The sequence below is a fragment of the Rhodnius prolixus genome, unplaced genomic scaffold (assembly GCF_049639745.1).
Source record: "Rhodnius prolixus isolate KJV_2025 unplaced genomic scaffold, Rpr scaffold_4, whole genome shotgun sequence".
In the NCBI taxonomy this organism is placed as follows: domain Eukaryota; kingdom Metazoa; phylum Arthropoda; class Insecta; order Hemiptera; family Reduviidae; genus Rhodnius; species Rhodnius prolixus.
In genome coordinates this window covers 33941416-33957957 of record NW_027411614.1, presented here as the reverse complement: position 1 = coordinate 33957957, position 16542 = coordinate 33941416, and the positions used below count along the sequence as shown (strand labels likewise).

The 16542-nt window shown below is 35.0% G+C and overlaps 1 protein-coding gene across 2 annotated transcripts in view; it reads left to right on the top strand.

The window, feature by feature from the left end:
- Positions 1-16304, top strand: part of LOC141456349 (uncharacterized) — a 105737-nt gene extending 89433 nt beyond the window's left edge. For both annotated transcript variants that reach the window (XM_074132265.1, XM_074132264.1), the window contains 2 exons: positions 2854-2931; positions 14371-16304. In XM_074132265.1, the coding sequence (XP_073988366.1) occupies positions 2854-2931; positions 14371-15675 (1383 nt within the window). In that variant the 3' untranslated portion in view covers positions 15676-16304. The remainder of the gene's footprint in view (positions 1-2853; positions 2932-14370) is intronic.
- Positions 16305-16542: the final 238 nt, after the last annotated feature.

Sequence of the window (16542 nt, the reverse complement as noted above, 5' to 3'; positions counted from 1 at the left end):
GAAGATGTGAATGACGACGCTCGCCCTGGACGCCCCAGCACATCAACAACCGATGAAAATGTTGAGAAGAATCGTCGAATCACAATTAGAGAAGTTGCTGAGGTTGTCGGCATATCGGTTGGCACATGTCCTGCAATTTTTTTTGGAAATTTTGGGCATGAAGCGTGTAGTAGCGAAGTTCGTTCCAAAATTGCTGAATTTTGATCAAAAAAACCGCCGCATGAGCATCGCTCAGGAATTGTTGAATGACATTATCATGTCTCAGTCACCGTATTCACCAGATTTGGCGCCCTGCGACTTTTTCCTGTTCCCATGATTGAAGAGACCCGTGAAAGGACGGAGATTTGCGACGATTGAGGAGATAAAAACCGAATCGCTGAGAGAGCTCAAGGACATACCAAAAAGTGCATATCAGAACTGTTCCGAGGATTGGAAAAAATGCTGGCACATATGTATTATATCTGAGGGGGACTACTTTGAAGGAGACAAAATAAAAATCGATGAATAAATAAATATTTTTTAAGAAAAATGAAAATTCACCTTATTTTTTGAACACACCTCGTATTGTTATGTTAGTAATTTGCGTACAGAATTTTTATTAATGCCAGCTCCCTCAGATGGTCTATATACCAAGAATATTTATCTTTAATTTTCATATTCTGTTTATATTCTTTCAAAATTTTGCCTAATAAAGATATTATTGTTTAATACAAATATGGATTCCGTTTCAAATAAATAATGTATTAAAATTCAACCATTGTTTGAACTTTAAAATTCTTACAAGAAATCTATTAAGAGCCCTATAATTTACAGGATTTTTCAATCTAACGTTTTATTCTAAAACAGCTGTTAGTATCGTAATTCCTAGCTTCATCATTGGAACTTACATTCTGTTGTGACTCATGAATAAAAATCTTAACCAAGAAGCAGGATGGCTTTTAGAACGAGCGAACCAATGGCTGTGAACCAAAAGCCTGTATTCTAATGACCAAAATTTAATTACTTGTTCTATAATAATATTGGTGTTTAATCTATAAAATTAACATATTAATTAATTTCAAATGTTTGGCTCACACAAATTATGCTGAATCGGAAATTTGGTCAAAAAATGGCCAACACCTAAATAGATTCGCAGAGTTTTTCTTGCCAGGCATAACGTCCGTTATTTATATATGTTGCATTAGAGATTAAATTAAAACAAAATAAGTAGAAAATTTAAATCTTTCGTGAACAAAAAAAATTAAAATTTCGAATTTATCACGTCATAATAAGATAGAAGATGTTTGGCAATCATGAAACACATGTTAAATTTCATTTGTTCTGAGGTACTAATTGGCCAACTATCAGTACAAGATTCAAGCAATTAAATAATAATAAAGTAACGAATTTCGACTATTGTAAATATAGCACAGTCAGGTAGAGTAATAGGTTGCACTCAGTAAAATTTAATAATGGAATATTTTATGTACATTACATATTTATATATAAGTATGAATGATGGAGTTCATAAAACATGCACAAATTTATTGAGAATAAATAGCATTTAACAACAAGATGTCTATCAGCTGCCTAGTTTATTTCTAATTAATTCATCAATAATTTGCTCCCTTACTTTGAAAAACATAAAATGAGAAATAGTTACCTTACTGGGAAGTGTTCTACTTGAATCAAAATTTATTTGGCAATGTTTTCTAGCAAAATGAATTACTTTTTGTATTGAACGAACGAAAATTTGCGTTAGGCGGCCGAGAGAATAAATGCAAAAATGAAATACAGGGAATTTTGATCTACACAAAAAGTTTGAAAACTGAAATCAAACCACTAACTTTATCTCGCAATGAATTTAAATACTACAATTATGCAGTAAAAAATGTCAACAAAATATCCAATATTAGCTGTATACGGCCTCGCGTTGCTGTGGCTCAGTCTGCAGCGAAGCAGTAACAGTTCGATTCGGTGATGGCACTCCCAATTGATTGAAAACTTTGTTCGCGATTTCTGAGCACAAATCTTTAATCGTTATCAACGCTTCGTTGTTGATTTCTACTGTGGAATCATGTTCATATTGGAATTTACCTTGCGTTTTATACGAAAAATTTCTGTGCTGAATTACGTATATTTCTCGCATGACTCTGTTGGAGATGAAGGAGAGCAGGCGGTCAATATGATTGCAAACAATGCACGAATTTGATTTGGATGTGCCAGCGTTGCAAGCGACAATAATGCATGCATCCCGGTATCGATCGTTCCCCAATAAATTCATCAGAGCTTTACATGCACTGCGGAAAGCGGCATGTGTAAGGACGTTTACAATTCTCAATTACTGGAAAGACGTTGGACTGGGCACATTTACCAACAGCATGCGAAGAAAGTAGCATTCATCTTGATTGGGATGCACGGTGTACAGTTGGTCTATCGTGCCAGGTTGTCCGTCGACTCGCTCTCCTTGTTTGCGTTGTTCAAATGAACAACAGTGTTTTCGCAAACGCTTCATTTTAACATAACGCAGTTAACGTTGTAGCCGGTTGATTCAGGGCTATTTGTTGCACATGAAATCTACGAACATTCAATTTAACAATGCAATCGGAAACATCGAAATGGAATCGTAAAATATTTACCTGTCATAGGGGTGACATTTACATAATAGATATATAAAAACGCGCTTGTATTCGATTGAAACGTTGTTACAAAATTTCAAAGCAATCGGTGAAGAACTTTTGGAAATTTAAGATTTTGAACAAAGGAATATTTACATTTTTATTTATATAGATTATTTGTTTTTTAAAGAGCCTACTAATTGAAATATAAAACCAGTTATTAATTTGTTACTGATATTAATATTAACGTTTCCAGACTGTAACTGAAGACAGCCAGACGGAAACCGGAGATGTTGAGACAACTACCGCTGTCCAGTACACCACCCTACCAGAGGTATTTTTCGTTTTTTTATACTCAGTTATTTAATAATGAAATGTTAATTTTTAATACCATAAAATTTGCAATTCAAATTTATTTGCAAGGAGTGCCGCTAGGGCGCAGCTGCCTAACATAGATTTTATTTAAAATAGAGCAAATAAAATATGCTTTAAAGGTAACCAACTTGCAAACATAACGCCATCTCTTCCCTTAAGAATTTACCTCTCACACAAATATTGAACCTATTTTAACAAAAAAATAAGGCGATAATTTATTTTAATTTTTTTTTCCCTAATTCGTCGTCACAATTCAATTCCTAGTTTAACATTGAACCCAATTTAGGCATTTTAAGCTCTAAAATTGACCTTAATAGTGAATGTGTACTTTATTGCTTTCCGGCTGGAGTCATACTTATTTCCATTACTTTAGAATGAATTTTGTACTTTTTCAACTGTGATCATCACATATATACTGCAGTTCCTTCTGATTAAGCTACATTACAAAATTGGATCTATGTCTGAATAATTCTCAGTCATATCTAGGAGGAAAGCTTTGTCATAAACTTTATAACCTTCTTTAGTTGTTTTAACCTTATCGCAGATCATGTATAACTTTCCAGAAAGCTCTGGAAAGCTCTTCCTGTCGCTATGCCCTTTTCTCGAACAAATACCTCATTGTCAAAGGCACCCTGCAATCTTTACTTTCTTTGGCGGTTGCCCTAGAAACAAGGAGAATATGTTAGCCGAGTATATACCATCCTAATTCCAGCTAATATTAGTTTCTCCTGGGCGAAGTGATGTGGACCATTGCAGAGAGGAGTATCCTTAATTTGCTTAGATTGTTGTTAAGTATAAAATGTGCCTCCAAATGTAGCTTGCATTCTTTTTCGATCAGTCTGTAGTACCCTGTCAGAAGGCCTCCGCGAATGGCCACCCTTGTTGGTGGAATAATAGCGTAATCAAATTTAGGAGTAACTAATAATAAGCTTTTTTTGCACGTTTCATCTTGAAGAAGCTAAAAAAGGTTCTATAATCCCATTAAAACAAAGGCTTCTTCTGGCTAAAGCTATCTGCAGCCTGATTACTCCGGTTTTGAATATCCAAGCACCTAGACAAGAAAAAACAGCCGTTCTTTGACTACAAATCCTCTCGAAGATCACAGTTAGTAGCCTTGAGCAGAAATCAGAGATACTGAGACTCTGTGAGATTGGCTAGACAAAAGAGATTAGATTAATAGTGTCTGCAATTGACTCTCCTTGATGTATCGGCTCCAGATCAAATGAATATTGCGACTTTCACTTTCTGAAAGATTCACCATCTAACAGACAGGTCAAACCTTAGATTGGCCCATCCTCTCCGGACCTCGCTGGAACCGTCTTATTCTATTCAGAGTTGCGGCTCCTTAGCAGGGGGTCCTCGCTTGCATGCATTTCTAGATTGAATCAGATCTTGAAAGTCTTCTTCCATGAGGATATTCTTGAAGCATTTCTAACCCGTCAGTAGCTAATTTACAATATCACGGACACATTTCTTTTTTTTTTTTAGAATGCTATCTGTAAAATAAAAATAATAATAACTAAACAACCAAATAAAATATAAATAATGTCCAAAATAAGCCCATATCCACATATCAATATAAATTTATTCCTTGCATTTGTGGATTTAGATATTTGTTATTGTTATTTCAAACGGAATACATGAAGGGTTTATACAATTCTAGAGATTATAAAAACATAACCCAAGGTTATTCTACCTCCCGTGCGTTAATAGAATCACTGAAATGGATTTATTCTTTAAATGGGATTAATCCCATTAACAAAACTTGTACAAACATTCCCCATAATAAAGAAATAATATTTCTTTGAATAATTAACGCCTTTTGTCGCTTTGATATAAAGTAATATTTTTAATTTTCTTTTTAAGTGTTTTTATGAAATGAATAATTAATCAAAGAGATATAAAACATCAACATTTTTTAACAAAGGATGAACATCTACTGAAATTTCAGAGTTTCAGATATTATTTAATGTCGCATTTTTGGGTTAACACTTTAATTTTAAAGTTTGGGTTAGATAAGTGGAAAGCGAAAATTATCCTAATATTTTTATTAGAGTTTATTATCATGTGGGTGTATCCTGATTAGTAATATCTAGCTCACAAATCTAAAACTTCTTATAATTTAGCGTAATACTTTCTGATAGAGTAGCAAATATTCTTGCTTTATTCTTCTATGAAAATTAGGAATAGAAATAATTATGGTCAGGAGTAGAAAGAAAATGGCGGTTCTGGCGCACCTAAATTGTGCCAGATCCAAACGCCTCCAAATCTGGCCGGGTAATCATCGAGTTCAACGAAGCTGTAAGCCATACCCATCAGCACCATTCTACCCCCACCTATCATCGAATTTGACGAGGCTGAAATCCGCACCATCACAAAAAAAAGAGGAATCGTTTTAAAAGATCTAAAGATTTAAAAGATTTAAATCGGTATAGATATACTCAGATCTCAGAACGGTTAAATAATAATTATGTTCAGAATAATGTTTGAAATAAATAGGTTTATGACAGAGAAGTTTAAAATAAACAACAGACTAAAGGGTTTTTTTTAGCGTATGCTTATTTTTTCGAAAAATGAGTTTAAAAAAGCACTCACACAAAACAAATAGGGTGAACGGACCGGTAATTTAGAGCTTAAGAAAAAATTCGATTTTATCTTCCGTTATTTTGGCTCCAGGTGTTGGTTGGTACAATTGTGCCGCTCCTTTAGATTGTATTATGTATTCAGTAAATTCTATTTTTATGCCAACCAAAAATTATTACTTTTTTTAAAGTATTTCAATGAGCCGGTGATTGACATACCGAATTTTCGGTGGTACCAGTGTTTGACATGGGTTGGGACCAGTGATTGACAACAAGTATATTCCTGAAACGACCTAAAAAATTCAAAATACCTAAATCACTGTTCCACTTAGATTTTTAACAAAAAAATCAGTCTTATTCATAATTAATAACAATCGGTTTTTAAATTGGCCTACCTAAATAATGTAATATTTTTCAACATTACGCTTTTTCAAGCAGTTATTGACGATCAACCCTTATACAACTATCCTACCGGAGAGTTTTAATTTCGTTCAAACATTCTAGGGCATCTGCGTCATTCAGTTATCGAGAAACTTCATTATACAAAACGTTCAAACTAGTATTGGTTACTTTGGCTCAAGAAACAGTTCGCTTATCCTTCTTGCAATGATAGGATGACGGTTCCGGAATGCTTTCTACCAAGATTTACCTGGTAGGTTATTATTGAAAGGGTTCGGTATATCTAGTTTTTTAATAAGTTGCCACACACTCATCAGTAGAAGGCTTTTAGTGATGCGAAACCCAGCTCTGGCAACGGAAGTGATCCACAAAACTAAAAAAAATCCTCTTTCGCAGAGGAGATTACTATACATGGCTCATTAGTCTGCTGAATGTAGATTTACCTTTCACTTTGTACAGTAGGGTAACGCGAGCGACTGGGTGCTTTTTAGCAGCTTTACTAATTGATGTTCCTTGACCTACAACTACCTCCCGCACTTAACAACACATTATTGGCATGAAATTTTGTTCACTTATATACTACATTTACTGAGTTATAAGTTATATGCTGTAGTTTCCTTGGGTACAGATCCATAAGTTGAGAAGATATTGAGAGTTGAAATTCTTTCGGGTCATGGTATTGCTGTGAAATAGAGCCCTTATAACTCACACAGCAAAACCATGATCCAAAAAAATTTCAACTCTCAATATCTTCTCAACTAATGGATCTGTACTCATGAAAACTATAGCATACTACTCAGTAAAACAGAGTGGGTAAGAGCACAGAATTTCATCCGAATAATCTGTTGTTTTCTGTGGGAATTATAAGGGCCCAATTTCACATCAAAACCATGACCCAAAAAACTTTCAACTCTCAATATCTTCTCAACTAATGGATCTGTACACAAGAAAACTATAGCATAGTACTCAGTAAAATAGAGTGTGTAAGAGCACAAAATTTCATACGAATAATCTGTTGTTTACTGTGGGAGTTATAAGAGACCCATTTCACAGCAAAACCATGACCCAAAAAAATTTCAACTCTCAATATCTTCTCAACTAATGGATCTCCAGTCAAGAAAACTATAGCATACTACTCAGTAAAACAGAGTGTGGAAGAGCACAGAATTTCATACGAATAAACTGTTGTTTACTTTGGGTGTTATAAGGGCCCCATTTCACAGCAAAACCATGACCCAAAAAAAATTCAACTCTCAATAACTTCTCAACTAATGGATCTGCAGTCAAGAAAACTATGGCATACTACTCAGTAAAACAGAGTGTGGAAGAGCACAGAATTTCATACGAATAAGCTGTTGTTTACTTTGGGTGTTATAAGGGCCCCATTTCACAGCAAAACCATGACCCAAAAAAAATTCAACTCTCAATATCTTCTCAACTAATGGATCTACAGTCAAGAAAACTATAGCATACTACTCAGTAAAACAGAGTGTGTAAGAGCACAGAATTTCATACGAATAACCTGTTGTTTACTTTGGGTGTTATAAGGGCCCCATTTCACAGCAAAACCATGACCCAAAAAAAATTCAACTCTCAATATCTTCACAACTAATGGATCTGCAGTCAAGAAAACTATAGCATACTACTCAGTAAAACAGAGTGTGTAAGAGCACAGAATTTCATACGAATAACCTGTTGTTTACTTTGGGTGTAATAAGAGCCCCATTTCACAGCAAAACCATGACCCAAAAAAATTTCAACTCTCAATATCTTCTCAACTAATGGATCTGCAGTCAAGAAAACTATAGCATACTACTCAGTAAAACAGAGAGCAGAAAATTTCATACGAATAATCTGTTGTTTTCTGTGGGAATTATAAGGGCCCAATTTCACAGCAAAACCATGACCCAAAAAAATTTCAACTCTCAATATCTTCTCAACTAATGGATCTGTACTCAAGAAAACTATAGCATACTACTCAGTAAAACAGAATGTGGAAGAGCACAGAATTTCATACGAATAACCTGTTGTTTACTTTGGGTGTTATAAGTGCCCCATTTCACAGCAAAACCATGAACCAAAAAAAATTCAACTCTCAATATCTTCTCAACTAATGGATGTACAGTCAAAAAAACTATAGCATACTACTCAGTAAAACAGAGTGTGGAAGAGCACAGAATTTCATACGAATAAACTGTTGTTTACTTTGGGTGTTATAAGGGCCCCATTTCACAGCAAAACCATGACCCAAAAAAAATTCAACTCTCAATAACTTCTCAACTAATGGATCTGCAGTCAAGAAAACTATAGCATACTACTCAGTAAAACAGAGTGTGGAAGAGCACAGAATTTCATACGAATAACCTGTTGTTTACTTTGGGTGTTATAAGGGCCCTATTTCACAGCAAAACCATGACCCAAAAAATTCAACTCTCAATATCTTCTCAACTAATGGATCTACAGTCAAGAAAACTATAGCATACTACTCAGTAAAACAGAGTGTGTAAGAGCACAGAATTTCATACGAATAACCTGTTGTTTACTTTGGGTGTTATAAGGGCCCCATTTCACAGCAAAACCATGACCCAAAAAAAATTCAACTCTCAATATCTTCTCAACTAATGGATCTGCAGTCAAGAAAACTATAGCATACTACTCAGTAAAACAGAGTGTGTAAGAGCACAGAATTTCATACGAATAACCTGTTGTTTACTTTGGGTGTTATAAGGGCCCCATTTCACAGCAAAACCATGACCCAAAAAAAATTCAACTCTCAATATCTTCACAACTAATGGATCTGCAGTCAAGAAAACTATAGCATACTACTCAGTAAAACAGAGTGTGTAAGAGCACAGAATTTCATACGAATAACCTGTTGTTTACTTTGGGTGTAATAAGAGCCCCATTTCACAGCAAAACCATGACCCAAAAAAATTTCAACTCTCAATATCTTCTCAACTAATGGATCTGCAGTCAAGAAAACTATAGCATACTACTCAGTAAAACAGAGAGCAGAAAATTTCATACGAATAATCTGTTGTTTACTTTGGGTGTTATAAGGGCCCCATTTCACAGCAAAACCATGACCCAAAAAAAATTCAACTCTCAATAACTTCTCAACTAATGGATCTGCAGTCAAGAAAACTATAGCATACTACTCAGTAAAACAGAGTGTGGAAGAGCACAGAATTTCATACGAATAACCTGTTGTTTACTTTGGGTGTTATAAGGGCCCTATTTCACAGCAAAACCATGACCCAAAAAAATTCAACTCTCAATATCTTCTCAACTAATGGATCTACAGTCAAGAAAACTATAGCATACTACTCAGTAAAACAGAGTGTGTAAGAGCACAGAATTTCATACGAATAACCTGTTGTTTACTTTGGGTGTTATAAGGGCCCCATTTCACAGCAAAACCATGACCCAAAAAAAATTCAACTCTCAATATCTTCTCAACTAATGGATCTGCAGTCAAGAAAACTATAGCATACTACTCAGTAAAACAGAGTGTGTAAGAGCACAGAATTTCATACGAATAACCTGTTGTTTACTTTGGGTGTTATAAGGGCCCCGTTTCACAGCAAAACCATGACCCAAAAAAATTTCAATACTCAATATCTTCTCAACTAATGGATCTGCAGTCAACAAAACTATAGCATACTACTCAGTAAAACAGAGTGTGTAAGAGCAGAAAATTTCATACGAATAATCTGTTGTTTTCTGTGGGAATTATAAGGGCCCAATTTCACAGCAAAACCATGACCCAAAAAAATTTCAACTCTGAATATCTTCTCAACTAATGGATCTGTACTCAAGAAAACTGTAGCATCCTACTCAGTAAAACAGAGTGTGTAACTCAAACGACGGTTCCGGTCAGACAGATTTCTCTACAAACATGTGAGACGCTGCAATGAAAGAGAAGGCTTTACGCTGCACAGCTATCGTTCGATAGGATTTTGCTCATGCATAGTTCTTCTGTAGCAGCATCAGTCTCGTTATTTAATAACCACAACTCGTGTTTTAACAATTCTCCGTACAACTAAGTTCATTTTTAGGTCGGTTATTAATTTTTGTTTTCCCTTTCTAAAAGCCTGCCCAACATCTAGACGCAAAAGTGTTCTCAGTACGAAAGATCACTTCCCGAAAGTCGGTAATTCATTGATAAGACATCAGTTATCAATGGTGTAATAAATGATAATATAAAAGAAGAATAAATTCATGAAATGGAATTAAATTTTAAAAAAATCATGTCCGTAGTAATTAAAGCGATCATAACCAAGAATGGGAATTTAAAATTACTGAAGCTTTAAGAAACAATCGCTGGGGAAAGAGAACTTACCGAAAAAACTGTTTTGTGGTTGAAGGACACAGACAACGATGGAAATGGCTGATAGTAATAACACCTGAGGAGATTTTAGTCCACTTCTTTAGGTAATCGAAACAATAATGTAATTTGTGAAACTAGATCAAATATTTGATCAGTCGTTTTGGAATAATGTTCTAAGTAAAAAATTCAAAAGGGAAGTAAATTTTTGATTAAATAGTTTTCCCACCAAAGGCTCCAAGTAATTTAAAATTTTATAAAGGAGAAAGTAGAATGGGCCGCAGGAGAGCAGTGTTCTCTATCATAGTGTATGTGGATTGATGTAGTATATGGGAGTAAGCTGTAGAGAAGAGCAAAACTTAAAAGGAACCTATTGGCAGAATGGTTACTACCAGGATCTGGTGCGTTTTACGAGTATATAACCAGTAGGCAATGACCAAAGGGCATGCGGTTCGTTTAGCAACAAACATACAAATGGACAACACATCAATCGCTCCACAAACAAAGGACACAGACGAAGTGCGGGCCCCCCTTTGCCCTACCGCATACATTCTGTCCTACATTGTTCCCTCGCTCACTTGTCCACCCAGTAACTGTATTTACCAACAAAACAAGTAAATAACCGAACCCTTTGTGGTCCAGCTAACTATTTACAATTTAATTTCCTTACAGTACCTGGTTCTATCTTTTTACCAATGCCATCATTACTCTAAACATTAAAGATACACTACTTATAAAACATGCTAAATATTTGTAACAGTTCTTTTTAAATATGAATATATAGGTTTTATAACCGTAAATTGTTAAACTTAGGATTCAAGATTGGCGAGGAATCGGTCAAATAAAACAACTCGTCCTTTTGCCAACGTTTCGACAAATATATTCTCCTCTTCAGGGCCTGGATATTACAAATACAAAACAATTTACAGAGTCAGTAACATTGAAGATAGTAAAAATCAGTAATACAAAAATAAACAGTAAAATACAATAAATTCTTTATAATTATTGAAACTTACTAGGCTATGCGGGTTGGTTGAGTTACAGAAACTAAGAGCCAGAACTGGAGAAGGTGGTATACATGTACAGATATAGCGGGACTTACACGGGAATTTTGGTAATTACAATGGTTCTTTCTAAAGCTATATTCTTCATCAAACTATAAATAAACTTCCAACAGAAATAGAGAAAGTAGAAGTAGAAACCTACTTCTACCGATAATATTTCGAGAAATAATTACTTCTGAATTTTTAAATAATAATTCTTTTTTTTTCATTCCTGGATTATAGAAGTATTATTACTATTATTATTTTTTTTTTGTTTTTTTGGCGCATCAACAGCTGAGGTTATTTGCGTCCGGAGCTTTTTCCAGTGCACTGCCGGACTCCGGACAGTGTTCTCTCGTAACAGACAACACTGTCCATCACCGGACAGTGAGCTGTAAGAAGCTCCTAGGAAGAGAAAATCTAAGGGTCAGCTGCTGGATTCGAACCCGGGACCTCCGCGTGGGAGCCCAGTATGCTAACCTCATAGCTAATCCCTTCCCTTATTATTATTATTATTATTTTTTTTTTTTTTTTTTTTTTTTTTGGCGCATCAACAGCTGAGGTTATTAGCGCCCGGAGCTTTTTCCAGTGCACTGCCGGCCTCCGGACAGTGTTCTCTCGTTACAGACAACACTGTCCATCACCGGACAGTGAGCTGTAAGAAGCTCCTAGGAAGAGAAAATCTAAGGGTCAGCTGCTGGATTCGAACCCGGGACCTCCGCGTGGGAGTCCAGTATGCTAACCTCATAGCTAATCCCTTCCCTTATTATTATTATTATTATTATTATTATTATTATTATTATTGGGCGCCACGGTAGCCGAGCGGTTAGAGGCGAGACCTGCGAAGCTAATATGTATTGTGGTATTGGGTTCGATTCCCGGTCTTAGGCCTTGGATTTTATTTAATGGTTAATAAAAGAAATTTACAGTAAAGTATGTTTGCTGGTCGCCTCCGTCCGCGACACCTAACTGTTAGTTGGGCGTTAAGCCCCGCCTGAAAAAATAGGCAATTACTTTACTTTACTTTATTATTATTATTATTATTATTATTAATGATTTATGGCGCGTCAACTTCTGAGGTTATTAGCGCCCGGAGCTTTTTTTAGTGCACTGATGGCCTCCGGACAGTGTTACCTCGTTACAGACATCACTATCCATCGCCAAGACAATGAGCTTTAACAAACTCATAGAAAAAGAAAAATCTAAGGGGCCAGCAGCTGGATTCAAACCCGGGATCTCCGCGTGAGAATCCAATAAGCTAACCGCATAGCTAATCCATTTCCTTAGAAGTATTTTTATTGTTATTATTGCTGTATTGAAGTATTTCCTGGATTATATAGTTTTAGAAATAAAACATTTTCTAGGTATTATTAAATATTCAGAACTAATTATGTAATAAATCCGAGTATGGAATGCAAAAAATTAATGAATTTAATTATAAAAAATCTACTATAAAAATACTGCACAGACCAGCAATATGCTAACCAGCAATTCTTTGCAGTAGAGCAGGTTGCCTATTCATACCAATAAAAGGAGATATTTTTATCTAGGCGCTTCTGTAATTACACTTCCATGACTGCTCACGCTTTTAGAGAAAGTGCCAGTGATGGTGTAAAGTTATGGAAATAAAGTTTTTTTATAGTGAGTAGTAACTGCTTAGTCCGAAATGTTTTTTTTATATTTATTCTCTCTCTCTCGTTCTCGTTCTTCTTCTCAAACTCTTTCCCTTGTTGCAACACCTACACCATAGTAATCATGCCATAATGAATGACTCTGTTAACGGGAGTGTGGCATTTTTAAAAAAAACAGGAATGCAAAAGATGTGTATAAAAACATGCTTACTTAATCTTACAATTCTTAAGATTAACAGGACCGTTTCTTTAAAAAAATACCCATGAAGTTCAGAACACATAAAACAATAACTCCAAAACATAATAATCTATTAATTTATCTTTCTAAAAGTTTTACTCTTTTTAATTAGCGAATTGAATTTGCTGTTATCTTCAATTAAAGCCACTAATTTAAAAGGTTTTTATTATTATTAATTTTCCGTGCGCAATTAAATTCATTCAAATGAAAATCAACAATTAATTCAGTTTATGTTGAAATAAACAATTACATTTCTAATAATTTTCAAATACAAATATCCAATCTGCTGTTTTGAGTAATCAAAAAAATGAATTTCCAATGTTTTAATTTAATTTGGAAATACTCGTGAGTTAGTTTAAACGTTTTTTATTGTGGTGGTATTTAATTAAATTGAAATAACACGTTTGAATATAAAGTCCAGGTTTTTGTTCTTTTAAATGTAGTTCAATACTTGGTGGGGGATTGGTGTTAAAAGTTTCTGGATGAGATTATGAATGGAGTAAACTGTACTGTAGCGAACATTCTATATTCAAACTCTTCTACCTTATCCAAGCCGATATTCTGATCTCACAATTATCCTTATAATTTTTCTAAATAAAATATTGAAGTAGAAAAACTGTTGGTATAGCAATTCAGATAGTAACCTTATTGATGTAACACCCTAATTCTTCAACAGAGCTAGCTAACCAAAGCCTTCAACCTGATCTTCTCCAACAGTCAGAGTTCAATGGGGTAGCTCCTTTCTCCTCTCGAACTCTACAATAAAAGTTCTGTTTGCGAGGCTCATTATGTAGAGATTTGAAATCACGTGGCCTAGCGCAGAATCCAACCCAAATTTTGAGAGATGCACGTGTAAAAAACTAATATCTTTCAGACTATTAATCGATTGCATTGATAACGCAGAAAAATATTTATTTCAAAAATTGGGATCGATCCCAATAATTGCTCATACTAACAAGTTAGAAATAAAGAAATAATGGTGTTTCACAGAATTTGGTTGAAATCAGATTTGCTGTCATTTTTTTTCAATGGCTGTTCCGTCTTATGTAGGGGAACGTCCTTCTAGGTTGTGTACAGCTGGTTTAAAGTCATCAACATAATCCCAGTTTCATACAAAAGTTTCTCTTGCAAGTAAATAATAAATTTAGATTATCCTAAATTTGAAATATTTGTTTCAGAATACATTTGGTACGGAGTGGACAAGTACTGAGGCTTCAGCAAAAGATCGTAGTGACAGAAGGGGAGCTAGTACAACGCTTCCTCAATCAGCCTTCGTTTTTGAAGTGGATGGAGCCACTTCTTTGCAAGATATTACAGCTGAAGAAAGTAGATCTAATTTAGGAAATGTGTACTTACATTTTGAGTCTAGAAAGCATAAAAAGACTGGGCAAAATAAACAAGGTGATCTCGGCAAGTATAAGAGTAATCTGAAAGAGCAACAGCAAACTGCTGAACAAAGGACACCTGTGCAGATTACATCTTTCGTAGCAGATAGTGAAACAGCGGTAACTATGAATGCCGGCGAAGAGAGCAACAAGACTGGTGGTGATGCTGATATGATATCAGCATTTTTTGTTGCACCAGAAGACGAAGTGAATGAAATTGAAAAACCGCCATTTTCTGGAAGGCCAATAGTTGTGTCAGACCTCAAGGAAGATTTAGTGAGAAATGAAAGATACAGCACTAAAGATGGGACAAAACCTTTGACAAATAACATTTTGGCTCCAATTAGAGCAGCTGTCACTTTGTCCCATGATAAGGAAGCACCAACCATTGAGAAACAAGTGTTGCGGGAGATGCCCGTTTACAAGACATTTATCGAAATACAGAAGGCTATTCCTTACGAGCTGAAGGAGGTTGAACAGAAAGAAGCTCGGCCAGTTGGCAATGAACTAACACAGCCACAACAACACCTTCAACATCATCTCCACCAACAGCCTCAAATTGTGCAGCAAACTTACCAACGGCCTCAATTCACAACCGCAGCTATTAGGCCGTCACTGCTGTTACAAAGATACCCAATGTACTATTATGTGCCGCATGGTTACATCGGTAATTACGTGATGAAACATTCTTACGAGAATACCGGCTACAGACATCCAAGGCCTATTCAGTATCTGCTGAAATATCAACCGCAACTCTACGCAGGACTTGTTCTAGGACATCCAGCTTATTATATAGCCACGCCGGCTACAGATGACACAGCTGATTTGAATGTACTTCAATCAGAATCAAGGCCATTTCATGCGCCACCATTCAGGCCTAGTCATCCAGTTTATACTTCGCAATATCCGCCATACACTTACAGGGTGATGATGCATGCCAATAGCAGGGGTGCCCACGCTAGAGCTGCTAGGAGTAAGCAACTCTGCATAGAGTATGGAGGGTTCAAACCGCCTATGGTGCCTTCAGTGCAAATTGAGGAGGCTCTCGCTGAACAAGCGCACCAAGCCTTAGCACTGGACGATTACCAAGAGAAGTAACACAAGAAGAGATATTCCTTTTCACTTGGAGTGAACGGCAAATTTAAGCTTTGTAGGTAACTGTGGACTTAATTAGCATGCACTCACTTTGAAATGGCTGTCCATCACAGTTCGATGGCAGTCATCAAGCATAAAGATACGAAAGGACTGTCCATTTTTTAAAAACAAAACAGCTCCGAATTATTTTACTAGTGTACACGTGGGTGGATGTCGTTGAAATAATCTGAAAAAGGTGCAAACTCTATCCGAACTTTATGTTAAAATGATTAAACTTAGTATATTTCTTTGCGTATTTAAAAATCCTAAGTAAACTGTCAATAAGCAGTTATTCATTGTTTTTTGTTTTTTTTAAGTTCAACATACAAAAGAAATGCCACCAAATTTAATGAGTAACTTAACATTTAGTTTGTGAGTTCAGAATGTAGAATTATCTCAAAAGATTTAAGTATTTTATTAATTAAGTTTAAAGTGTATATATTGAGAAGGTGCTTGACTGTTACTCAAGCATTTATTTACTTACATTGTACATAAAAATATTTTAATAATAAATAGTTGTAACTTAGAAATAATTAATAAATAACTTTTGTAAAGAATTTAATAATTGTAAGGAAATATATTTTTTTTACAGAGATTTTTGATACCATATAATGAAATAATAAATTTTTTGTACTTTAAATAATAAAATTGTACATTTAAAAATTAAAAATTAATTAAAGCAATAAAATAGGCACCTAACGTCAGTAGAATTAAATTTACAAAAATTAATGGAAAGCTTGGAAAAATGAAGAAAAAAGTTGAATTGCTTCTCTCAGAAGCAGCTTTATTTTTATTTATTTAATATTCCTCTAAACTTTATCAGTGATATAA